General features: G+C 52.3%; 8 protein-coding genes across 8 annotated transcripts; 3 read left to right on the plus strand and 5 right to left on the minus strand.

Moving 5' to 3' along the window:
- Positions 1-145: 145 nt before the first annotated feature.
- On the minus strand, positions 146-5155 carry LAESUDRAFT_711405 (uncharacterized protein; the record flags this gene model as incomplete). Its single annotated transcript, XM_040906829.1, has 6 exons — positions 146-3371; positions 3494-3537; positions 3697-3801; positions 3935-4005; positions 4099-4366; positions 4424-5155. 6 exons carry the CDS (start codon positions 5153-5155, stop codon positions 146-148), a joined length of 4446 nt encoding a protein of 1481 aa, XP_040768754.1.
- Positions 5156-5791: 636 nt separating this feature from the next.
- Positions 5792-8595, plus strand: LAESUDRAFT_643331 (uncharacterized protein; the record flags this gene model as incomplete). Its single annotated transcript, XM_040903781.1, has 18 exons — positions 5792-5971; positions 6029-6044; positions 6101-6216; positions 6264-6523; positions 6583-6642; positions 6698-6809; positions 6864-6920; positions 6969-7064; positions 7117-7146; positions 7197-7329; positions 7385-7469; positions 7523-7615; positions 7667-7826; positions 7878-7952; positions 8003-8036; positions 8096-8258; positions 8311-8474; positions 8528-8595. The coding sequence occupies 18 exons, from the start codon at positions 5792-5794 to the stop codon at positions 8593-8595; spliced, it is 1902 nt and encodes a 633-aa protein (XP_040768755.1).
- An 84-nt stretch (positions 8596-8679) lies between these two features.
- Positions 8680-10470, minus strand: LAESUDRAFT_755644 (uncharacterized protein; the record flags this gene model as incomplete). Its single annotated transcript, XM_040912047.1, has 8 exons — positions 8680-8837; positions 8893-9081; positions 9138-9204; positions 9258-9356; positions 9408-9735; positions 9785-10074; positions 10123-10273; positions 10331-10470. 8 exons carry the CDS (start codon positions 10468-10470, stop codon positions 8680-8682), a joined length of 1422 nt encoding a protein of 473 aa, XP_040768756.1.
- A 251-nt stretch (positions 10471-10721) lies between these two features.
- On the plus strand, positions 10722-12545 carry LAESUDRAFT_644031 (tRNA-guanine transglycosylase; the record flags this gene model as incomplete). Its single annotated transcript, XM_040903822.1, has 12 exons — positions 10722-10788; positions 10839-11041; positions 11093-11197; positions 11257-11323; positions 11379-11618; positions 11674-11689; positions 11736-11770; positions 11824-11859; positions 11910-11944; positions 11996-12068; positions 12120-12245; positions 12301-12545. 12 exons carry the CDS (start codon positions 10722-10724, stop codon positions 12543-12545), a joined length of 1248 nt encoding a protein of 415 aa, XP_040768757.1.
- Positions 12546-12618: 73 nt separating this feature from the next.
- LAESUDRAFT_693530 (DEAD-domain-containing protein) lies at positions 12619-15704 on the minus strand (the record flags this gene model as incomplete). The annotated part of the gene is made up of 5 exons (XM_040906167.1): positions 12619-13246; positions 13297-13412; positions 13463-14879; positions 14929-15352; positions 15404-15704. 5 exons carry the CDS (start codon positions 15702-15704, stop codon positions 12619-12621), a joined length of 2886 nt encoding a protein of 961 aa, XP_040768758.1.
- A 281-nt stretch (positions 15705-15985) lies between these two features.
- Positions 15986-16569, minus strand: LAESUDRAFT_643457 (uncharacterized protein; the record flags this gene model as incomplete). Its single annotated transcript, XM_040903789.1, has 4 exons — positions 15986-16057; positions 16122-16246; positions 16304-16420; positions 16494-16569. Coding segments are annotated over 4 exons (390 nt in total), but the record flags the coding sequence as incomplete, so codon positions are not given.
- A 2526-nt stretch (positions 16570-19095) lies between these two features.
- LAESUDRAFT_693532 (uncharacterized protein) lies at positions 19096-19748 on the minus strand. Its single transcript, XM_040906168.1, has 2 exons — positions 19704-19748; positions 19096-19642 (listed from the first exon to the last, which is right to left on the minus strand). Exon 2 carries the CDS (start codon positions 19602-19604, stop codon positions 19218-19220), a length of 387 nt encoding a protein of 128 aa, XP_040768760.1. The 5' UTR covers positions 19605-19642; positions 19704-19748; the 3' UTR covers positions 19096-19217.
- A 503-nt stretch (positions 19749-20251) lies between these two features.
- Positions 20252-23350, plus strand: LAESUDRAFT_644067 (uncharacterized protein; the record flags this gene model as incomplete). The annotated part of the gene is made up of 10 exons (XM_040903827.1): positions 20252-20526; positions 20583-20615; positions 20668-20722; positions 20950-21591; positions 21657-22005; positions 22058-22122; positions 22197-22423; positions 22475-22634; positions 22692-22809; positions 22863-23350. 10 exons carry the CDS (start codon positions 20252-20254, stop codon positions 23348-23350), a joined length of 2412 nt encoding a protein of 803 aa, XP_040768761.1.
- Positions 23351-24529: the final 1179 nt, after the last annotated feature.

A 24529-nucleotide genomic window follows, 5' to 3' on the forward strand; every position in this document is an offset into this window, starting at 1 on the left:
TACATGCAGCCGATCACACATGTACAGCGAAGGGGCAAGCATGCTGCGGACGCGACAAGTCCAGGGCCAACTACCAGCCACTCGAAGTTTTCATGAGCCCTCCTGGCTGCCTCGTGTCCACCTTCACACTTCACAGAGAGTAGAGTCAGGACAAGCGGGATTCAAGGTCGTTACCTCTCATAAGACGACTGAGCGGGGGCCGTTGTCTGCCACGACCCCTCGCGATTGAAGTCTCGGGTCTTCTGGGAAGGGAATCATGCACGTTCTGCATCGGATGCGGCGGCGTTCGCGGCCCACGAGCAACGTTACGAGACAAAATGCTAGGAGCTTGCGCATTTGGTCCCATCCGTGCAAGAAGATCCGGTTGGAACCGGTCGTCGTGGGCGGTCGATTGGTAACGGGACGAGGAGGCCGTGTGGCTGGCCCCCGGATCGTCGTAATTCCGTATGGCGGGATGCATACGCCCTAGATCGCTAGAAACTAATTGCGAAGACGGTTGATATGACTGCTCGTAGTGCTGGCCGTTGCTCTGACTCTGATACACATCATCCCGGCCATCGTAAGGCGCACTGTAAGGTGCATACTCAGGGCCATAATGCGCGTCGTCATATTGGCGATCGGAGGGCGGCAAAGCTTCATGGCGGGATCGCAGGGGTCCAGCATACGTTGAAGCTTGTAGATACGTGATCGAGCCTGCAGGCGCGATGGGTCTGTACTGTTGTTCCTCTGGAGGCGAATACCTTGGGCGACGAGCGGGTGGTCCGTCCGAGCTTCTCTCCATGCCATCGTCCCTGTCATGCTTCCGTGAACGCTCTTGGGGCCGCCCCCTCTGCACAGCCGATCGGTCCGAGTAGAGAGGATGACGGTCGCGTCCGCGCTGCCTTGATGCTGAGTGCTGAGGCGGAGGAGAACGACGATCGAATATGGACCTAGTCGTTGGTCTGGCCTCGACAGTACTAGCTCCCCGCCCGTGCAGGTTGAGGTCTGGTGCACTTGGGCGATTTATCCAACCTTCCGCTTCTGCAGTCTGGTCGTTGAACGTAGAGTGTGGACCAGTGTTCACGTTATGGGAGATTCGTTCCAACAAACGAACAGAGGGAGAAATGGATTGGGAAACCGGCTGCATATCTCGCGACGACATAGCAGTGAGTGAGAACTGAGTGGTGGTAGAGGTGTCATCTACGGGCGCATCTACTGATGCAGTTCCCGCAGCGGGATTGTACACCCGGTCGCTCGACTTGACATCGGGATTTACTGGCTGATTGTGACGAACATCAGCGTTCACCGCTGGCTGCGATTGATCCGCCAAAATTGGCAATTTAGGCGTTCTGGAGGCCAATGAAACCAATGGTTCCGGCTGAGATATGTTTGCTGTCAAACTTGCATCATCGATAGGTTGTTCCTGTTTCACTGTTAACGGACTCCGTGCATCAGCATTCGCTGACACCAATGACAATTTCCTGCCCATCTTCTCGTCAACACATGTGCCATGCGCTGGCCGGGATACCCGTTCCGCATGAGCATTGATAGAACCTTCACGGGCGCCTTGTACCGGCAGAACATCACGAGAGTGCGGATCACCCTCTTCGGAGATGATGGTGGAAGCAGCTTGAGCAATACTAGTAGATTCATCCACTTTGAGCAACGGTTCAGATTGGGGCCCGGTGCTGGGAGCGCTGCTTTTGCGGCCCTTGGCTTTCTTCCCAGAAGCCTTGGCTTCCGACCCAATAAGCACGTCAACAAGAGCCGGAGACGAATTGGCATGGACGGATGGTGAAGCTGCTGCAGAGGGCATTACATCACCGGAGAGCGCTCGCCCTTGAGGAACATCTTTGGAATCTGGCACATTCTGCGCGGACTCATTCGACACGACGTCTGAGCTGGCAGTTTTCGCTGCAGTAGGTGGACGTGATTTAACAGCTTTCTTTTCCTTCTCCAGTCTTGCTTTGATATCCGGTCGCGGCTTCTTGCCTTCCTGTCGTTGAGCACGAGCGGCGATTGCGTTCTCGCGTTCTCTTTCGATGACCTGTCTCTTCAGTTCTGCGATCTCAGCTCTCTTGGCCTCATATTCAGCCTTTCGTTGCTCGTCCTCTGCCATTAACTGAGCCTCCTCTTCGGCCTTGCTCAAGGTTTCCTGACGTCCCTTCTCCTCCAGCTCTCGTGTTTTCTCTGCCCTTTGGAGTTCGGCTACCGCGTTCTCTTGTTCCTGATTAGAGATTTGCCGCCCTAATTCTTCTTGCTGCGCCTCAATCGCCTCCACTCTGTGTCTCGCCTCAGCTGCGTTTGCTTCTCCATGCTTAGCTTCGGCCTCCTGGGCTGCATTCTCTTCCGCTCTGCGACTCATCTCTTCTTGGGCTCTTCGCTGAGCCTGCGCCGGACAATTCTGCTCTGCTACTTTGCCGCGCATCTCGAGTTCGCGTTGCGCTTCGACAGCGGCATCCTCCTGTCTCCTTTGCTCCGCGGCTCGCTGAGCATCTAGCGAACGTTTTGCATCATCTTGCTTAGCCTGTAAACGTTGCTGCCGAGTCGTGCACAGAGCCTGCGCTCTCGCGAAGACCGCGTCGACAGTCGTGCACATTTTGACGGCCTGTTCCTTCTCCCGCTGCAGCGCTCGCTGAGATTCTTGATTTCTATGTAAAAATTCTTGATGCTCATCACGATATCTTGCCACGAGAACGTCTATCTCGCTCCATTGTGAGAGCTCAGAAGTCGCTTGCGACATCAATTCGATGAGAGCAGTTGGCGATGACGGCAAAGCAGCAACAGTAGCCACATGTGGTTCTGGAGGAACCTGCGAGCCGGAGGCCTCGCCTTCAGGTGGAAGGCGTATAGGTGCAAGAGGGGTATTGGGCGAGGATTGGCGAGGTAAAGCTAGATGGAACTGGTATGCGAATTGGGGAGCGACATGCAAGCTGTGTGAGGTGGAAGAGACAGGGGAGACCGGGAAGACATTGTGCGTTGACGACGCAACCATCTTTCCAGCCGCCTTCTGCGATTGAGAAGCAGCAACAGGGGCTACATCGACTTCCATTGGGCTGTCATCCTCTTCATGGGTGGGGACGGTAGTCGGCTGGACGGTGCGTTCATCCATGGCGACACGATGATGATCGGTCAAGGAAGAACGGGCGTCTCCGGGCAAAGTCGGCTTCAACGACGAAGGGGGAGAGGGAGAATCCGGATACTGAAGGTCTTCGTCGGACATTTTGAAGCGCTTCAAAAGAGAAGGCTCTTGTCCTATTGTATTGAATCTGAAACTTAATAAGGGGTTCGAACTGGCAGCGTGTTGTCCTGCCTCTTGCTGTGGATGCACGGTTGTCCCCGACTGCTTCCGGTGGTTATGGAGCATCAACGCAGTGAACAGGACGGGATGTCTGAAACGAGTTTATGCGTAGTTTATCAATAATGGATGAACACAGAGGTGATCCTGGGTGGCCAGGAGATTAACATGCCGTGATCGGTAAGCGATGGGGCCGACACGATGTCAACAACTCACACCGGCAATTCTCTTGTGGGAGATAATAGATCGAGGAAGGTTGGCTACGGGCGAAAGCACGGCGACTTAAGGAAACAGACACCGCCGCACAGCGGAAGACAAATGGGCAAGAACATGCAAGGGAAAAAAAGTGGATCAGCGGTCGCGCTTTATTATGTCCGCTCGGCCGTTGCCGACCACGGGTGCCTCGGCCTAAGGCTTACCGTCTGCTTCATAACGCCGCGTGTGGCAGGCGGTGACAGACAATCTAAGGCGCAGTCTTCGATACTAGTCGTGTACGCTAGAAATTCAGTGTAGAGGAAGGAATACTACAGTAGTTGTATTTATATATATTGAATTACGATCAAGGTTCTATGTAAGTGACCATCAGACCGTGACCGATCAAGAAAGCTACTTTCCGGACTCAATCGACGCCATCAAAGTGTAGCACAGTGGATCTACCTCCAGGTTCCGCCGTAATTTCGTGCGAGCGATGACTCCCACTGGTCCGCAAGCTTCATACGATTTCGAGCCTGTTTGAGGGCGGACATGAACAACGTCAGTAAGTCGGCAAAGCTACTGTTGATAATGAAGGGAATGGTACCTAGAGGCCTTCCACCTATGACGGGTCTTCTTGTATAGCCAGTAATCAACCTGACGAAGCATCTCTTCCGGAGGGACTAGTTTCCACTCTCCCTGATCAATTGTCCACCCCAGCCATCGAAATTCTACCCGGCGTAATTGCGGAACATACTTGACGATCATCTCGCAGATCCGTTTCGTTTGCTTGGCATACTCGAGATTCCTGTCGACAGTTTCCGGGAAAATCACCAGGCTAAACACTTCGAGAGAACGCAATGTAGTCAGCGACGGGCCAGTTCTGCGGAGAACGTCCTATAGCAGATATATCAATCTAAGATGAATCAGTGAGTAGGAGCTTGAGAAGCTCACCTTGACCCTCTCCCACGATGTGGAACCGACTTCGGATAACTTGAATGTGAGAGTCAGCGCTACGATGGTCGGGAAGGCCCGACAAATCGTCTCGATAGCGTCCACAATGTCGTCTAAATCGCGGAGTTTGATAGAGAGGCGCAATTGAGTTATGGGTACCACGGGGCGCTGCAGCGTCTGCGTTATAGCCGTAAAAGCGGTATGGTCCATTGGCATGGGCAATCCGATTGTACGCAACGGTCTGCCTTGAGCCAGCAGCATCACTGACTGAGCGTCATAGTAGTTGACCGCGGAGAGCATTGGGAGAAACTGGGATGAGGCCGCCAGAGACTGCAAGGTTTTCGCGGGTCCTTTATCCAGGACATCTTTCTCCACCTGGAAATCCAAGGATAGCAGCCCCGGAGTCTTGGCCAGGATTTCTATGACGAGGTCGCAAGTAACATCGTTATTGATACCCGTCACGGTCAGGTGGCGTACTGCTCTTGCAGCAAAATCGTTGTTGCTCAGAGTCTCTAAGCAGCGTAATGGTCTGCCTCGCGAAATGGAGAAGAACATATCACTCTGATAGAAGCTCAGCGATATGTCGGCATATTGGAGCTGCATAGCGATGGGATACCAGGCTCGATGCACAAGCATCACATTGAGCAAATCGTTCCGCGTGCCCAAGTGACCGAATACATCCACTAGGACGTCCTCCGGTAGCTCAGGTAGATCAAGTGGTGGTGCAGCCATCGCGTATCTGGGGAGATTTCCAGGATGAGTAGGAACGGGCCAGCTGAATTTCCGCATTATATATGCCACGAACTAACGGTAGCGCCTTGGGAAGCATCAGAAGGCATGCTGCCTTAAGGAACTATTTGTGAAGAATGACTGACCGCTACAGATGCAGAGATGCAACACAAGCATGAAGAATTGCGGTGCACCGAGCAACCTGCTTACTTTAGTGTGTGATGGGCGTTCGAGCGGACGTGTGTCGTTCTGTCGCATCTATATGGTACCGACCTCGGTGGAAAAGTCGCTGCTACGCAACATATGCCAACCGCCCGTATCAGGCATGGAATACCGGATATTCCACTGCTGTCGACTCGACAAAGCTGTTCGGACGGTCACTACGCCGCTGAGCTGTTCTGAGTAAGGTTGCCGAATTGGGATGTGTATTGAGACCATCCACGTGGCCGGTACCGCGCGGGCGCTTGCCTGCCGTCCCGCCCTGCGAACAGCACTGAGCACTGACACGTACGCCGCCCTGTATCCCGTTCTCTCTCGTAACCATTCATCTGCGGTCGCACATCGCCTCCCCGTCGTTTGTGCGAGTTTGCGTTCTGGTGACGCGCAAGCACCGCGCATTGCCCCCTGCTCGTTCCTGTCATGGCGCGTTCGCAAGTTCGAACATGGCTGTTGGGCAGTGCAGTCATCTCCCTGTTGTCTGCCACGCATGCATTTTACCTACCCGGAGCTGCGCCCCATGACTACACCGAAGGCGAGGCCGTTGACCTCTACGTCAACGCCTTGACTCCGATGCTCGGTGGCTCTGACAACGCGAAACTCGTGCGTAATTGAGCTATCTGCCCAGTGCCGTCGTCGCTAACAGTTGGCTGGATTCAGAAATCGCTGATTAACTGTGCGTCGTCTCTATCCTAGGCACGTTTCATGAAAGGCTGACCTACCTGGAGCAAGATGACCATTATGATTCCAGGTTTCATTTCTGCGAACCGGAGGGTGGCCCGCACAAGGAACCTGAGTCATTGGGGTCAATCTTGTTCGGTGATCGAATATTCAATTCACCCTATGATGTGAATGTCCAAACAGATGCGTGCGACCGTTGCCTAACGTGCTGTAGATCAGAATGCTTGAAGACAACGGCACGTGCAAAGTCTTGTGCCAAACGGAAGTCCCTGCGGAAGACGCCAAGTTCATCAATGACCGTATCCGAGAAGACTATGCGTTAAATTGGCTTGTCGACGGTCTTCCTGCAGCGGAGATGAAAATGGACACAAAAACTGGCGACCTGTTCTTCGATATGGGTTTCAATCTTGGCAATGATGAAGACGAATTGGCCGAGACGCCGGCTTTGAACAATCACTACGAGATTGTGCTGAGGTAATGTGCAGTGAACAGTCAATTGTCAGATAAATTGAAGGTCCCCATGATTATGACAGATACCACACATATAGTCCAGGAGTGCACCGAATTGTCGGTGTGCTCGTCTGGCCTACCAGGTGAAATTACAAATAATACATTTTTCATTTACTGGCTACTAAAGGAAGATGCTAGTCATGGTGGTTCCCAGGATGTTACAGCGGGTTGCTCCCCGTCGGATGGTCCCCTCATCTTGCAGGAAGACAGGACAAATATTGTACGGTATACGTACCGTGTGATGTGGAATGTATGTAATAGTCGTCTCCGGTCACTTCTTGCTTTTTTGACCATCATACTGCAGGAATCGGACACGCCGTGGGCGACTCGATGGGACAACTACCTTCATATCTTTGACCCTGTACGCCATTTAGCGCCGATCTGCTGCGCTTACTGATTCTTTCAATAGCGCATACACTGGTTCAGCCTCATCAACTCGCTTGTTATAGTCGTATTCCTATGTCTCATGGTGGCCATGATCCTCTATCGAACAGTGTCGCGAGACGTAAGTAAGACGTGCATGTCATGATATTTTCTCTCAATTTCCAATTCCGCAGATTTCTCGCTACAATGCCATTGATTTGAGCGTGAGCCTTCCTGCCAGCAACGGATGGGTCAGATAATGACTAGCTGTTAGGAAGATGTCCAAGAAGACTGGGGCTGGAAGCTGGTACACGGCGAAGTGTTCAGGACGCCGCGTAATCCCCTGATCCTATCGGTATTAGTCGGCAATGGTGCTCAGCTCTGTGCGATGGCTGGAGTGACACTTGGTGAATCGGTATTGATGGATCAGAGAATTCTATTGTTGCTGACATCAGTCATAAGTCTTTGCGTTGATGGGCTTTCTGTCACCTTCTAATCGGGGCTCCTTGGCGACGGTTATGATGGTTTGTTGGAGCTTGTTCGGCGGGTGAGTCTACGATCAAGCAACGTCCGACCTGTACCTTACACTGCATGTGCCAGTATCGGTGGCTATGTATCAAGCAGGGTCTATGCGACGCTGGGAGGAATGGACAAGCGAAAAAACTCATTCGTTACTGCAACGGTATTACCTGCGTGAGTACATTGTTTGGTACGTCCGTGACTATGTTGACGTATATTTCGCAGATTTGTATTCGCAATTGTGTTCTTGCTCGACCTATTTCTGGTCGCAGCTGGTTCCTCAGGCGCTGTGCCATTCGGCACGATGCTACTAATCGTTGTTCTCTGGTTCGGAATATCAGCACCGTTGTCACTGATCGGATCTTACATCGGATCGAAACGCGGAGTAGGTGATTGCACATTGCCCAACCTCTGCACAATCTCACGAGCCGTTCAGGGCGTGCCTAACCCTGTGAGGGTTAACCCGATCCCAAGGCAGATTCCTCCAGTACCACGATATCTGCAGCCTTGGGTAATCATATCATATGCAATTTTGCTACTCGTCTGACCTTTCATTTCTAGGCTTCAACACTGCTGGCAGGCATCTTACCCTTTGGTGGGTCTATTGTACACTCACGAATGGTACAATACTGACGAGTGATGCTCGCTTTGCAGGAGCCGCGTTCGTCGAGCTCTACTTCGTGCTGTCGAGTCTGTTCGCATCCAGGGCTTACTACGCCTTCGGCTTCCTGGCCTTAACGGCTGGTGTCGTATCGCTCACAACCGCCACGGTTACGATTCTATTCACATACTTCCTCCTCTGCGCCGAGGAATACAGGTAAGAGAGCCGATTCATATCGCATCAAATGCATCAACTCAACGAGCTGCAGGTGGCACTGGAGGGCCTTCCTCACCGGAGGCGGGAGCGCTTTCTGGCTACTGGCCTATGGCATCTTCTATTGGGTCTCACGCTTGTCGCTGGATTCGTTCTCAAGCGTTGTGCTGTACATGGGATACCTCCTTCTCCTTGCGCTGCTGGATTTCCTTGTTACAGGTGTGTACAGCATCGTTTCGTGGCAGACACAGCCTGATGAACTATTCATAAAGGAACCATTGGTTTCCTTGCGACATATTGGGCTGTGAGAAAATTGTACAGCGCAATACGCGTCGACTGAGGTTGCTCTCAATAGGGCACTAGAGTAAAATACGGACCCACAGCAGAGCTGATAAGGGTACTATAGCTATTTTTGGACGAAAGATCACTGCAGCACTACTACTGCTTGCTTGTGTTTACCCGCGCGGATGATTGCGATTCGTCCGTCAATCAGATCGGCAGACCCGAGTTTCTGCTGCGCGTCAGTGACTAGTTGGTTGTTGACATGCAATCCCTTCGCAGCGACTAGTTGACGAGCTGCGCCTGGTGAGCACGGTGAATGCGAGTTACATGTGATCCATTGGCATGAAAGACTTACTGTTGGAGGAGGCGAGCTCAATTCGGACAGCCAGCTTGGTGATGGGCGTGCCGTACATGTCTGATTCCGCAAAGAAATGAAGCAGAGGCAAGCCTCGTAATGAGTCGACGAGTTCATCGGCCTTCAAGGTGGTATAATCGTTGTCGAACAACACCCTGGTCGCAATCTCAGCTCTACGCAGCCCGTCCTCTGCATAATATTGAGCAAACAGACATCGTGGTACAGAATAATGTTGAAATACTTACTTCCGTGGACAAGTTGTGTGACTTCTTGAGCTAAGAGACGCTGTGCGATCCGCTTCTCCGGGCTCCTCTTTAATACTCTGGTTCAGTATGAATCAAAAACATCCTAACGTTGGCAGCTACCGTGTGTGCCTCTAACGCTTCATCGATTCTTGGTATCGGCAACAAAGTGAACATTTTCAAGTACTGACTAACATCTGCATCAAGAGTCCTGAGGAAGAACTGCACTCTCTAATTAGCATCAGAGTGCGTGTGCATCGGCAGTCTACAAACCTGGTAGAATTCGAACACGTTTGTCACTCGTTCATCAAGCGACACTGCGTTTCCTGCGCTCTTGCCAAACTTCTCTCCAGTAGCTGTGGTCAAAAGGGGAGTCACAAGACCGAAACCTTTCTCAACAGTGCTTTCGGTGCCGCCGATGGCATTCACCCGATTGATCAAGTCGATTCCGGCAATAATGTTACCCCACTGGTCCGAACCGCCGATTTGGATATTGCATCCCGCTCTCTGATGTAGCGTTAGGAAGTCATACGATTGCAATAGTTGGTATGTGAATTCCGCGAAGGAAATGCCCTGTTGAGACGCGAGACGCGCCTTGACGCTGTCGTCGACACGTTAGAGCCCATCGATTTTTGTTCATGAGCTCGTACCTCTCCCTCGCCAGCATCGAGTTAACCCTGCTATGAATGCCCACTGTTCGGAGGAACTCGAGCAAGTTCTGCTCCCGCAGCCACTCTATGTTGTTCCGAACGTCTGGTGGCAAGACCGTGCTTGACGAGAACTGCAGCCTTTCTTCTGCGTAGTCCAAGGCCTTTGAGTAAAATCGTTGTATGGCCGCGGTCAGCGACACAACATTCTCCTCGACCACAGGCTGTCTGGAGAGCGGTCGCTCGGTAGACCGCCCCGAAGGGTCTCCAATGAGCCCTGTTGCCCCTCCTATCTGACAATTGTCTGCGTGAGCAGGAATGTACGAGAGCAGAGACCATACCAATGGGATGATTTGATGTCCGCGAAGTTGGAAGTGGAACAAACAAAGGAACGGGAGGAGGTGTCCGACATGCAGCGATTTGGCGGTGGGGTCGACTCCTGCATAAACCGTCTGACGTTCTCGTTTGAGCTCAGAGGCGAGCTGCTCTGGCCTAGACAAGATTGAGCATCGAGCATCACAAGAAGGCGTATGGACGACCCCGTCATACCTCGTGATGTCCGACACAAGTCCCCGGGAACGCAGCTCGTCCAGCAAGTCGCTCTGAGTGTGGGCGGTCCTAAGCTGGCGTATACCATGAAAATTCAATTGTCGAGACGTGCGACGAAGAACATGTCGACAGTGTTGCATGCTACCGAAGTTCAGCGAGGCCACTATATGCGCCTGACGATCGCCGAGTAAGAAAGTACGTGCGATCATTTAAAATCTGGTTGCTCAGATCGGGATCGGGGGGCAATAGCCTCTCACCACTCACATCCATTCCATTCCTTTCTCCTGCTCATCTACCCGCTTTCCCCATACTTCGCACTGTCCTCTTAGAACGCTGCAAATCTCTTCCAGGTGAATAAGCAATTGTGGCACATCCCGTTCGGTCTAGTCCGATGGAATTCGAGGTTTTGGCGAAATGCAGTACAACGCGTGCACGTGTATCCCGAATGAAATTGGCTCGTGAGTGTACTCTAATCGTGCGTATGCAGCTTGCTAATTGACCGGAGTAGATGGGGTGACAGTACTTCCTACCTTCATGCCTGTGGCCACCCAGGCAGCTATTAAAGGTCTCACTGCTCAGCAAGTTGAAGCACTCGGCATTTCGTTGATACTCAACAACACATATCATCTCAATCTGCGGCCAGGGACAAAGGTCCTGAAGGAAGTGGGAGGTGCTCACAAGTTTCAGGGATGGAGACATAACCTGTTGACCGTTAGTCGTATCTACTACCATTGTTATTCATTCATTCTCATTGCACCTCAGGACAGTGGCGGATTTCAACTAGTATCGCTCAATAAATTTACGAAGATCACCGAGGAAGGTGCACTGTTTGAAAGTCCATTCACTGGCGAACCCACGATGCTTACGGTCAGACCACCAATGCCCGCACTGATTTAGGCCACGCTAACACCACTTCCATTCGCTAGCCTGAAGAGAGTATCTCAATACAGCACGCTATTGGATCAGATATCATGATGCAGCTGGATGATGTAGGTAAGACATCAGATTCTCAAGCTCAGGCAGGCTCATGTCACCATAAGTCGAACAGTCCATACGCTCACAGAGGGCCCTCGTGTGAGTGAAGCGATGTGGAGGACGATTCGGTGGCTAGATCGATGCATAGAGTTCCATGAAAAATCTGGCAGAAAGGACATGCAGAACCTGTTCGCGATCGTCCAAGGAGGGATTGATCCCGTACTCCGAGATCATTGTCTGGATGAGATGATCAAGAGGAAGGATCGCGTCGCAGGATACGCGATTGGGGGCCTCAGTGGAGGAGAAGCGAAAGGTTTGTCATAATCTGGCGCAAATTGTGATAATAGCTTGACTCATTCGGTTATCAGACACTTTCTGGAGAATGTTAGTAGCCGAGATATCGTTTGCAGTTTTGCTGACTCGCCCATAGTATCAAGCAATGTGCAGACAAACTTCCAGAAGACCGTTCGTGATGCTTTTTGGTCTTCGTGGTCCCATATATTGATGATAATCTGCAGGACCTCGGTATTCCATGGGCATTGGCTTTGCCGAAGGTCAGTTTCTCATCGTCTTTATAAGAGTGGGGTCTCATAGTGCTCCCCAGACTTGCTCGTCTGCGTTGCGCTCGGGATCGATATGGTACGTGAGCCTTTTCATTTCTACGTCTGTGACTCAAACGTTGCCGGTCAGGCTGACTGCGTCTTTCCCACTCGCACAGCCCGCTTCGGCGTGGCGCTGACTTTGAACGGGCCTCTGAACCTCCGTGAGGTTCTGTTTCAGTCCGTAGTCATTCTCTGTTAACACAGCTGTGCAGGGCTTAAGAAGCATGCAGCTGACCTACGCCCGATCGATGAGTCATGTCCATGCCCCACCTGTGCAGATGGGATGTCGCGGGCGATGCTACACCATTTAGCAACGATCGAGACTGCCGGTGCTCACGGTGAGCATCGCGCTGGCCGTTACCCTACTCACAAGGCTGACACTACTCTGAACAGCGCTCACGCAACATAACATCGTCTTCCAAGCGCGGGTAATGGGTGGCGCCCGAGACGCTATCATTAATGGGACTTTCCCTGCCTATTTGAAGACATTCTTCGCTAACTACTTCGGGGACGCTGGATATCCGGAGTGGTGCATCAACGCACTTAGAAGCGTCGGCGTCGATTTGCTTGAGGGCAGGCGAGATACGAAGGTGGTTCCGGGAGACGGCGCGAAGTGGGAGTACTCCAGTGCAGCGTGATCTTCCCGACAGCATGAATTCTCCTCGAGTATATGTATGTATATACAATACCAGATTTAGGCCCAATCTACGCTCATCGTCTGCCTTTCTTGTGATTAGGACGAGCGTTCTTAGTCCGTCTTTTTTCCATGAGTTTGCGATCCTTGCGTATCTGATCGACAGTTTTCAGCTCGTTCCTGACTGTACGAACTGATTTCCCTCCAGGTCGGCGACCAACCGCCCTGCCCTTCTTCCCGGAAGATGGTTTCGACGATGGGCTCGAGACGTCTTCACCGCCCTCGTGCTCCAGCCTCTTTTTCTTCTGCCTGGTCTTCCGCTCATAGTCCTTGCTCAGCTTGTCTAGAGGCTTCGGAGTAGCGACCTGGTTGTGCTTGAACTTTCTTCCTCCGATAGTGGATGCGCCACGTCTGAATGATCCCTCAGCTTCTGCTTCGCCGACCTTTGGCAGGCTGGTGCGCGTCTTGGCCTTCCACTCGTCGAATCGGCCGCTGCGGTATGTGGCAGGCAGCTTCACGCCGGACTCAGTCCGTACAAGCTTGACATTGTCGGCTCCTTCGCCTGTACCTTTGACGAACTTCTTTTTCTTCTTATCCCAATTGAGTTCGCGACGCTTGCGTTCTCGCACGCCCTCGTCGCCCGCCAAGTCGAATGCAAGGTTCTGGGCTTGTTCAGCGAAGGTCGCTCCATCTCGAAGCGAATAGCTAGAGACAATTCAGCGATTTCAGACTACACGGTGCGCCCATGGACTTACCCCTTCTCCGTGTTGGCGTCCTTTTGGTAGTGAGACATATAGAATTCGCTGTCCCGATAGCTCTTCCTGCTATCATTTGAATCTCTTTTATCTCCGTGATAAGAATCGAAGACGGCCTGTATCGCTCCTTGAATAATCAGATAAATCGATAAATCATGAAACATACCGCAATCTCCTCCTCATCAGCCATCTCGATACCCTCAGCATCCACGTCAGAATCAGCATCATCCTCCGCATGATTTTCTGAAGCCACCGCCGCGGTAGATGTAGACGCCAGAGAAGCTCTCTGAGCGGCCTTATTCAACGCTTTCCGCCTCTGCTTCATCAGAGTCGCGGTCTCTGTGTTGCCCCTTGCGCCAATCTCCAGGACGGTCTCGGCTGGTCGGAAGGAGCTAACCGCCTTCAACAGTGCCTTGCGTTTTGTTTCCTCAGCGAGCTTGCCAGCGGCGTTACTGCCGTCCTGGTTGCGGAAGAAGACCGGGTGTACACCCGAGTCGGAGCCGACAAGTCCCCACTTGCCCTCCTTCATCATCTCCTTGGCGCGCTTGTAGCTCGCTTGGCTGGCCTTGCCCTTACTCCGTTCGTACATGCCGTGGCCCTTGCGCATGACATCGCGCATGGCGCTCAAGTTGTGGTTCTCCTCGTCCAGCTTCTTAATGTACTCCACCTCGTCGTCCACATTGTCGCGATCGAACTGGCCTAGGACGAGCGATTCTGTGTAGACTCGGTCACTACCTTCCGAGACGTCGCCCTTGATTGGGCGTCCGAGAAAAAGTTGCAGATCGAGCAGATACGGCAGCTCAGGGTTCGTGACGAACGACCATGCCCAGCCCGGTCGACCGGCGCGAGCAGTACGGCCCACACGATGTATGAAGACCCGCGCGCCCTGAGGGAAGTCGTAATTCACGACGTTCTCGAGGACGGGTATGTCGATACCACGGGCGGCGACGTCCGTAACAACGAGAATACTAGTATGGCCACGGCGGAAGCGTTCCATATGTTGCGTACGCGCTGCCTGGTCCAATGATCCATATATGTGGGAGACAGCATAGCCAGCGCTGATAAGCATATTCGTAAGATACTCGACGTGATGCTTCGTGGCGGCGAATACCAAAGTCTGGTGGGGTGCCGTGACATGCTCACGGTGCCTCGCCTTCGCCTTGCCTTTGCCTTTCTTGTCTAGTGCCTCGTCGTGATCTTCGTCGCTCGCTTTGGACGCACCAAGCGGGACGCCGATAACATCCCGCAGAAGGACTAGAAGACATGCATCCTTCTCAGCCTGCTTCACTGAGAAGAATGCCATTTTAAGGTCCGGGCTGATCTTCGACTCTGCGTCCAAACGAACGAGCTTCGGATTCTGCAAGCCTGCCTTGGCGAATTCGACGAGACTTTTTGGAAGCGTGGCAGAGAAGAGGAGCGTCTGCCGTGTCGCAGGCAGGCGATGCAGAATTTCCGTCAAAGCGGTCTCGAAGCCCATTTCGAAGAGTCGGTCTGCTTCGTCAAACACGACATACTGAATGGACTTCAAGTCCATGTTCATCTCGACAATGAGATGCAGCAGCCGGCCTGGGGTGGCAATGATACTTTGAGGCATCAGTCAATAAGATAGTGGGAGGATGGTGAAGTACATACACGTCCGGGTTCTGCGTGATCATCTCAAATTGCTCGTCCAAGCCCTCACCACCAACAATGAGACTCCACCGGAGGCCTTGTCCCTTCTTCCCATCATCAGCGTCCATTCCATCCCCTGCATGGTCGCCTTCGCCTGCATGCCATCCTCGCGCAAGCTCCTTGCCCACCTTCAGGACTTGCAGGGCCAGCTCGCGTGAGGGAAGCAAGATCAACGCCCGGGCCCCGAAAGTCGGCGAGTGCCTGCCGCTTAACCTCTGGATTAAGGGCACCATGTATGCCAGAGACTTTCCTGAGCCAGTACGCGCCATGCCTACGAGATCTCGTGGAGGGTTGGCGATGAGCGCGGGGACTGAGAGTCTCTGTATCGGTGTCGGAATGCGGAATCCTTGCAAGGTCAGCGAGCGCAGCAGCCAGGGATACAGACCTAGTTCGTTTTGAGTGTACAGACTCAGTACAGCCGCATATATGCACGCACCCATGCTCTGGAAACTACCCCCTCCCACCTCGCCTTTTGTCATCTTGGCCTTGCCTTTGGTTTTCTTCAACAGATCGGTTCCCCACTTGACATCACGCTTCGTAGTTGCCTCGTTTATGAATTTCTGTAGCTGTTCATCGTCGTCGTGGTCTGCGTCGGCCTGCACCTTAGGTGCAGCGCGCCCAGCCAATGCGGCAGAAATGTCAATCTCGTTCTCGGACTGCTGGTCATCAGAAGCGAAGCCATCCAAAGATTCATCAGTGTCGGACAACTGAGAGCGTTTTCGTTTGCTGTGAGACATGACCTGTTGCTGCCAGTGAGCTCTGCAAGAGCAAGATGACAACGAGCTTACACGGAGACTGCCTGAGAGCCCAAATACCGGGCGCTTCTCAACGCGTAGAAAAATGTATCACGTTTATGGAAAGATCGAATTACCCCCGCGGGACCACAACTATAATCACAAGCCGATCGATTATGAGAACTGAGTCGCTGACCATCATCATGTATCATCACCTCATTACCGAGTGAGAATATGGTGACATGCATGACAGATTAGAGACCACTTGAAGGGGTCTCTTACTCTTACATTGGTATAAGGTCCAGCTCTTCCAACTTCCAGCATCTCTTCATGTTCTCCCCAAAGAGATCCTCGACCTCGATGAAACGAAATGAATCAGAGTCAGGAGAACGAAACGATGCTTAGTGAGGTGAACCTCACCTCGTGGTCTAGATGAGTAAATAACACCTCTTTCCAGCTAGCGAGACATTTCTTCATTTCCACGGGGCTATAGGTAGATGGAGACAAAGTCCACTTCCTGATGAGCACGTTCAAATTTTCCAGTCCTGCCGAGCATCACATGAGCTCATCTTTTAGATCAATAGCTCGCATCAGCCGCGCACCGTCATAGATGGCCTCGTGTGACTTGATATGGACGTCATCTTCGCGAAACATATGCATGCGCTTTGACAGGAACGGGAAGATTTGCTTCTCTTCGATCGTGTGGTGCAGTGTTAGATCTATAATGTAAGTGCATTTTCTTGTGAGTCAGAGGTAACAACAATCTCAGTACATGTGATGAGCCTTGCTAACGTTGTGCCAGTTGACTAGCCATCCTAAGATACATTTGCAGAGACATGCCCGCCTTCATGAAGGAACCATCTGCTAACTATCATGGCATGGTCATTTTTATGAGGTTCGGTCAGCTAGCAGCTATGCGAGCGACCTTGTAGACATTTTGGACTTTCAGCCAAGAAGACCATCATCCTAGACGTTCGGCAAATGAAAACGCGAAACGCCATGAACTGCACGCACATTCATGCTTGAAATGATCGTGAAACTGCTGCATAGTATCCGCTACCTGAAGATTCCGGCTCGAAATGTTTAACTAATAGCGATGGCTACGTAGATAACATCGTTTCAAACTTACACGGTTCCACTTCATCTCCTCGTAGGCGATCAACATCGTTTTGCTTTGTTTCTCTGCACCACCAGGATTCGCCATAACAGTGCGAGTGAACTGGATTTGGAGGCGATTGTGGTCGCTGCGCCTCTGCGTGAACGAATGGACGCGAGCGGCTTGGTAGAGCTAACTACTGGCACTTGTAGGATCCCAGATTAGCGATGAAAATGATCACGCTGCAGGCGTTCAGCCTTGGACAGAGTACTAGCCAACGCACTACTAATATCGTAGGAAGAAATAATCTGGCGTTCGCGTGCCAGCACGTCCCCTTTGTCGGACGATGATCCGGCGCACTACTGCAAGCGACTATATTCGGTGAAATGGAGCGTCTATATCATATCTATGTCGGTAAGCGGGACAGTCTAAGTGGCATGGTCTTATTTCAGTGTCCTGTCAAGAGCATACCAGCGGATCACGTATTCAAAACATCTCCTTCGCTATCGATCCGCAGAGCGTTGTTTCGAAGGTGATGCATTATTGATGCTTACACGTTACCAACACCAAGCAAATGACAAAAGCTGTGCCATCTTCTGTCAACACCCTTGGCAGCAGGAGATCGACCATGATCGATCGGCCATCCCGATCGGCCATATGCATTGAACATCCTCCAATCTTAACATCCATCGGTCCAATGCTGTTGTAGCAAGTCGCTGTATTATGTATGAGTGGGGCTGAGCCGATGGACGAATGCATTTCGTTCTTCACACGCGTCGTTATCAGCTCTGATATTGCACTATCGGAAATCAAGCAATCGGAGCGTGACCATCTAAATCTGACATCTCTTTCATTATTCCTGCTGGAGCGCATGACGGCAATCCACTCACTGAATGAAATGGAATCGCACTTGCCCGAGGAACAGCTGCCGTTTTGCAAATCGCGTGTGCCCTTGTAGAAGATCGCTTTCAGCCGTTAAATGCTGCCGAGGAGGTCATCTCGCGCCAGTACACGGCGGGTGCCGTGCTCACCACGAATCCACCCTCGGATGTCCCTGTCAAACGTAATGGAACGAGTAGGCGTCAACACGGCCGTCGCCACCTTGACAAATACCACAGGCGCTTTGAGGCGACCACCCTACCTCGGATCTCAGACTGCTCGAATTTCAGGGCTCTATGGAACCAGACAGAGACCCTCCCGGCAAATAGCGGACGGGCCTTAAGCGAGATTGCAATGCAGAGCGGGAGAAGTCGGCAATGATGACAAATGACAGTTTGATGCCCGTCTGGCGGTCCCAGGAGGAGGGACAGTGGCGTTCAAACCTAAGGAGGCGGGCAGTTGTACGGCGGCCGCGGGTCTGGTGCGGTGCATCAGCCGTGGGGCGCGTAGGTCGTGGAAAGTGCATCTCGATAATTTTATGTGGACACAACAATTATGGTGACCCAGGTCCTGCATAACGCTCTGCCGCCCAGACATTGCTTCTCTATCCCATTCGGAAAGTCAGGGACCGTCCACAAGAAAGTTACCGTTTCCTTGACGGACCTCGTCCGTGTCCAGAGCCTCTCCTCTAATAAAAGACTGAATTAAGTGGAGCACTCCCTGATCCCCAGTCAAGTAATTATAGGTGTACGTACGTTTTGCCACCGGTGAGCTTCTGCCTTCCCGTCTGATTTTGTAATTCAGCAAGTGACGCCACACTGCGGCAATGGCCTTGCGCCCGCGGGACAAAGCGATGGAGAACTCTACAAGGCAACGAAGTTCTGATGGACGGTGGATCGTGACAAGGCTCCAGAATTTTCGAGATGAGCTGTGAGGATCGCGCTGAACGAACATGTATGGACGGCGCCTTTTGCTGCCAGAGCGCTGGTAGGACAAACAGTCTCAACCGATGCAGGGAAGCGAAAGGCATCCAATGAGCTTGCGAGGCGATCAATGTACTGTGCAAAGGAGTCTTCACCGCATGGACAGTGTGAGATAGGCAACAGCCGCGGAGACAGATGAAATACGGAGCCCAGCCAGATGTGTGAGGGAGATTTGTATTCCACACTTTACGTAGTCCGGCTTCCAAGGTAACCGACTGTAGCGCGCACAAAGCTAGTATGATATGTGAATCGTTGGCAAGTAGGCATGAGAGGACGAAGGAGTCATGCGAGTCGGGAATGTAGCTGATGAATGCGTGGGTTTTGCTGATCCATGTTTTGCATATGGGTTAGCTATATACTGACACAGATGGCAGCTTGCAATGTGTAGAGCGAATCCTGGGCAACCAGTGTGCTCGATAGATGCGACATCTATCGCGCAATGGTACGGAGTCATGACATAGTCCAAATGCAAAGTGCATATGGCAGAATAGCATACAAATTCATCCTACACATGATTGAAATTCACAAAGGAATCATGATCAAGGCAGTGGGACCGACCTAGAAGTCGGTGACTCTGCCCTTGAAACTCCAATCGCCCTCATCCTCTCCCCACCTTCCCACAGGCTCTCTCTTCGGACCACCATGCTCTCCAGTAACAGGATTTGTTTCGCCTTCGAATTCCGGCTCAATTGGCTTGGGCGCATCAGGATGGAGCGCAAGCTGCGCCTCGCGCATCTCGGCGGGGTTCGCTCTTGACGGTTGAGCCAGAGGCGTCTCCGCCGCCCTGACGAGTTCCTCAAATTCGCGTTGGGCTTCCCGAGGCAGCGGTGGCGGTGACGGTCGATTCAGAGGATCACGAGAGGAATAGAACCGAGCTTGGAATGCAATGGCCGGTAGGTTCTGCCTGCTCGGCACCATTCGTGACAATGACAGAGCATTCCGCATAATGAATTGATGAAGCTCTTGGGATTCGGTGTATGAACCTGAGAGAATTGAGGTTATTGAGCTCAGCGAAAGTGCAGGCACGTTCCTACGCAAACTTACGATGGCAAGAACAAGTATACAACTGAGCTTGGTCAGAGGAGATCGGGGCCTCGGCTAAATCCGCGTGCGCCTCATAGTCATCGTCCACGTGCGGATCGGGCTTGGCTTTGTTGATCTCACCAGATGCCAGCGGAACAACGTCGGTCTTCCTCGCGGTCCGCCCGCGGAGCCAAATTCAACTCCGCTTTTTACAACGTTGGCCAATCATTTAATGAAGATACAACTCCGCTGAACTGTACCGCAGCTGCCGGTTATGCCGCGCACATGTTTGTCCAATAGAATGACCGAAAAACTCGACTGAGCTTGAATTGTTTATTCATTTTCCTAACCCGACTGCACAGAGTGGTGTTCCGGCAACTGACGGATTCGGTGAGTGAAGCAGTAGCCTGACCGATCGGCGTGTGTAAACACGCTCGAAGTCGCAAATAAGCATGAAACATAGAGGGCGTGCTCGTCGTTGGCCCCCTCGTCCAGCTGGGTCTCGACTGGTTTCTTCAGCGTTGTCATAGACTCTGAGAACGGTCTGACTAGCCGTTTTGCTCCATCTCATGCAGCGAACGGACACCTACGACAAGGCATCAACCATCATCGACCTCGAGGAGCATGCCTCGCTCGATTCGCACCAGCCTGCCATGATGGCCTCGAATTCGTCGCTGGTGCAGTATTCTGGGGACACGTCTTCAGACGAGAGAAAGCTGAAGAAGCGCAAGATTGAACGCGCTTGCGATTTTTGCAGGAGAAGAAAGACTAAATGTGATGGGCCCAAGATGAAGGACAATGTCTGTACTAATTGCGTGCAGACCGGACGCAGCTGCACGTATATGTACGTCATCTTTACCATGAAGTAAGCTTGTTCGAACCCCCCTGACGATGGGTCAGTGAGAGTTCCAAGCCTCGAGGCCCCCCCAAAGCGTGTGTTCCTTATCTGAATCTCTTTGTTCGTCGATGCATGACACCGCTTCAGATACATCACGGCGTTGGAGGATCGCGTAGAAAAGATGGAGGTGCTGCTGAGAAGAGTGAGTATCATTTTGGTGCTGGTTTGGTATGGACTTCCCCATCGTTGTCAGCTTCGCGGCGGATATAACCCATGAAATGGTATTGCCGTGGTCGCCGTGATACATAGTTATCCAGGAATCTTCTCTAATGCATCGTATGCTGCGGAGACATAAACCTCTCACATATATGGAAGCTCAGCATATCATCTGCTATATGAAGTGTGCCTATATTGACGATGTTCCCACAGCTACGGCCTGAAGCGGACTTCTCCGCTGAGCTTGGGCCTCCCGTCGTTCGCGATTCTTGGAAGAGCGATGCTCCAGACACTCAGTATGCCGGACATCACCTCCCAACATCCTCCGAGCGTCCCGCATTCTCGGCGTCCACGTCTCGCTTCCAGTCCTTACTGCCGCTCGCGACGGCAATCCCTCTTCCAGGATATACGTATGGATGTTGTGGCTTTGCATCTGCTAAGCTTGAGGAGTCAAGCGCCTCCTTAGCAAAGCCTAAAAGAAATCGACGTAGCAAGCAGGCGAGACCATCGCCAGGCATGCATCACAGCGACAAATCGTCATCAGAGGCTCCTCTCTCTGCCTCTGATCATGATGATTCATCAGTAGAGTTGAGCTTAGTGCAAGGATTAACTCAACTGACTTTGCGCGGTTTGCGGCCTGCCCATGTTACTTCCAAAGAACCGCAGGATGGACAATGGCGGTATCACGGAAAAAGCAGCACCTTCAAGCTGATACATGCTACCAGAGAGCTCAAACAGCGACACATGGACGAGGTTGGAGCGACCGCCCAGCCAAGCGCACCAGTGGTGAATTCTGGTGGAGAGTGTTGCCAAACGTTCGCACCAAGAAGGCCGCACTTTTGGCAATCATTACCCGTACGTGTTCTCTCCACCAACCAACAGTGCTAGACACGTGCTGCAGTATTAACAACGGGTTTCAGTGGGAGATCTCATTCGAGGGCGTTGATCGATCGACGACGCCTGCTTTTTTAATGTCGCACTGGCCGCCGATGGATCTTGCGAACAGCTTGGTCGAGCTCTACTTTGCTCGCAACAATAGCCTCTTCCCCCTGCTCCATCGCCCCAACTTCGATAAGCACTGGAATCAAGGGTTGTACCAAAACGATGTATGGTTCGCGTGCGTGTGCATGGCGATGTTCGCTGTGGCCAGTCGTTGGAGTGACGATGCTCGGGTGCTCCCCGACGAGCAGATGGTAAACAATATCAGCGATAGTTCAGGTGACGGTCCGTGGGCGTTGGCTGGCTGGAAGTATGTAAATGCAGCCTTGGGTGAGTAAAGCAACACGAGGGACAGAGTGCATACTCACGTGGTGTCCAATAGACGTACACAGGCATCGCCGCAGTCTATTCCTCCCAACAAACCTCTTTGAGGTGCAGACGTTAGTGGTACGTGCGTCAGAACCTGGACAATTCTAGCAGTTCTGACAATCTCCATTTGTCTGTATCGCTACCACTTGCAGCTGATGGCTATGTACTTCCGAGGGACGGTCGCACATTCAGAATCATGGACCCTCATAAGCATCGGCATTCGTAAGGCTCAGGATGTTGGGGCACACCGCAAGAAGGTATACGGGCGGAAGCCTACCGTAGAAGAAGAGCTCTGGAAACGGGCTGTGTGGCACCTCATCGCAATGGATCGACTAGGCAGCATGCTTGTAGGACGGTCATGCTGCTGCAGAGAGGAAGAGTATGTTGGGGCAACTCATTCTCGCTGTTGACTTGGCTGACGAACACCCAGCTTTGACCTCGACCTTCCTCTGGAAGTCGATGATGAATATTGGGAGAATGACGACCCCAACCTAGCATTTCAGCAGCCTGAAGGAAAGCCCGCTCTGGTTACCGCATTCGTGTTCTGGGTCAAGCTGAGCCGCATCACTGCCTTTGCTCTCAGAACTCTCGTCAGTAGTCTGCTGCGCGCGCATTGTGTCCATCATGCGCTGATCAACCAATCACAGTACGCGATAGGCAGATCCAAGCAGCCGCTTGGTCTGGTTGGACCACGCTGGAAAGAAGATACTGTTGGCAGGTTGAATGAGGCAATGCTCGAATGGATCGACAGCATCCCAGAACACTGTATGCGTTCGTTCACTTATGGTCAAGCATTGCCGCTCATCATGGTTTGTCAGTGAAATGGACGCCGCGGATGGAGATTGACGTCTTCGCCTCGCAATCTGCCATCCTCCATATGTCCTACTATCTCTTGCAGATTGCCGTCTACAGGCCGTTTATGCCTGTCCCGCACTCTATGGCAATTGGTGGTGATTCGCAAGAGCATTCCGCTGCATCGTCTGAAAAGCACGACGAGTCACTCGCCGCGCTGTCCATCTGCACGAATGCTGCCAAAGCGGGGAGCCATATCCTTGTGGTGCTGCTCGGAAGAGGTCTTCCACGGCATACAGTCGTCGTTCATTACGCATTTGTGTATGCAGGAGTGCTGCTAGTCAATATGTGGATGCAGATAGCGAAGGAGTCCGGGAGGGAGGATCGCCGACGTCGGACTCGTGACCGCGCCCTCTCGCCTGCCGTGCAAGCACAGACGGGGGACCTCTTGCAACTTCTAGATATCATGAATAGCATGAGACCGAGGTGGGAGCTGGCGCGGGAAGTTTGGTGAGCGCTTCTTGTATGAACAAAGGAAACATACTCATTCGGAACGAACATAACAGTGATGACATCAAGTCCGCGTTACCATCCTTTCTCCTCCCTCCATCAGAAGCAGATGATCCTCCAAGTGAGGATGAGCGGCCGTCATCGGGAGCTGCCTACAGCCAACAACATCCTGAGGCTGCGGCGGAGGCGCGGCCTCATCACTATTATCCATCTTCACGTCCGCAGCACCCTGTACACCCTGTTCCCTCGTACGATGTTCACTCGAATCACCCTCGCGATGAGACGCCGGCATCCTACGGCCATGAGCTGCGTCATCTGCAGACTCAGACGCATCACAGTGGACCGCTGTCGTCATGGCCACTGCCTGTACCCTCGGTCACCGCTCAGCGTCCTAGTTATGCTAATGCCGACCCGGGCGACTTCGCAAACCGGAATTATTGGCCCACGTCGACAGATCGGACGACTCATCGCTATCCGAGGACCCATCCCAATTACACGTATTGTGAATCTGCGTCCTCTGTAGAATATTCATGCATCCCACAGTGGGATCAGGGTATGTCTGAACCTTCACCAAGACTTCCCGATTTGCATCTGCCTCGTTTTGAAGGGACAGAAAGCCCGCATGTCAGATATTTCGTGCATTCTCCAGTCGTTAAACATGAATACCCGGACGATGGTCAGCCCGTCCATTTTGTGGAGGCTCCATGTGCACCATCGCACGATGATGGATACCTCCCTTCTCTAGGAGGAATTTATCGGCCACCAACGGTGGTTGATGTTGATGGAATCACGGATGCGAGCGATCATCGGTGAGTAAATGCTGTCGGCGTTGTTCGGTCGATCAATTCCCCATGACTCTTCTCTATTGACTGCCTTCCGCACCTGCTGACTGACGCCATTGATCGCTTTCTATCAGTAGGAAAGAACCCCGCTGGCATGGAGGTTAACCATACATATACTGATAGGACGATGTCCAGTACTCGGGCAGCTTTGTGTACAACCTCGGGGAGGAACCGGCCGTACCTCTCCGCCCGGCATCCCGGACCATGTTGGCAATCGTCTTTCATTCTCGTACCGGCATATTTGTTGCCCGAGCACGGTGCGCATACTTCGTGAACCTTCCATTGCCTTATCCTTGTACTATTAAGTCGTATAACCATCATCTGGTCCATTTTTGTATATT

Source organism: Laetiporus sulphureus, assembly GCF_001632365.1.
Source record: "Laetiporus sulphureus 93-53 unplaced genomic scaffold LAESUscaffold_4, whole genome shotgun sequence".
Lineage (NCBI taxonomy): Eukaryota > Fungi > Basidiomycota > Agaricomycetes > Polyporales > Laetiporaceae > Laetiporus > Laetiporus sulphureus.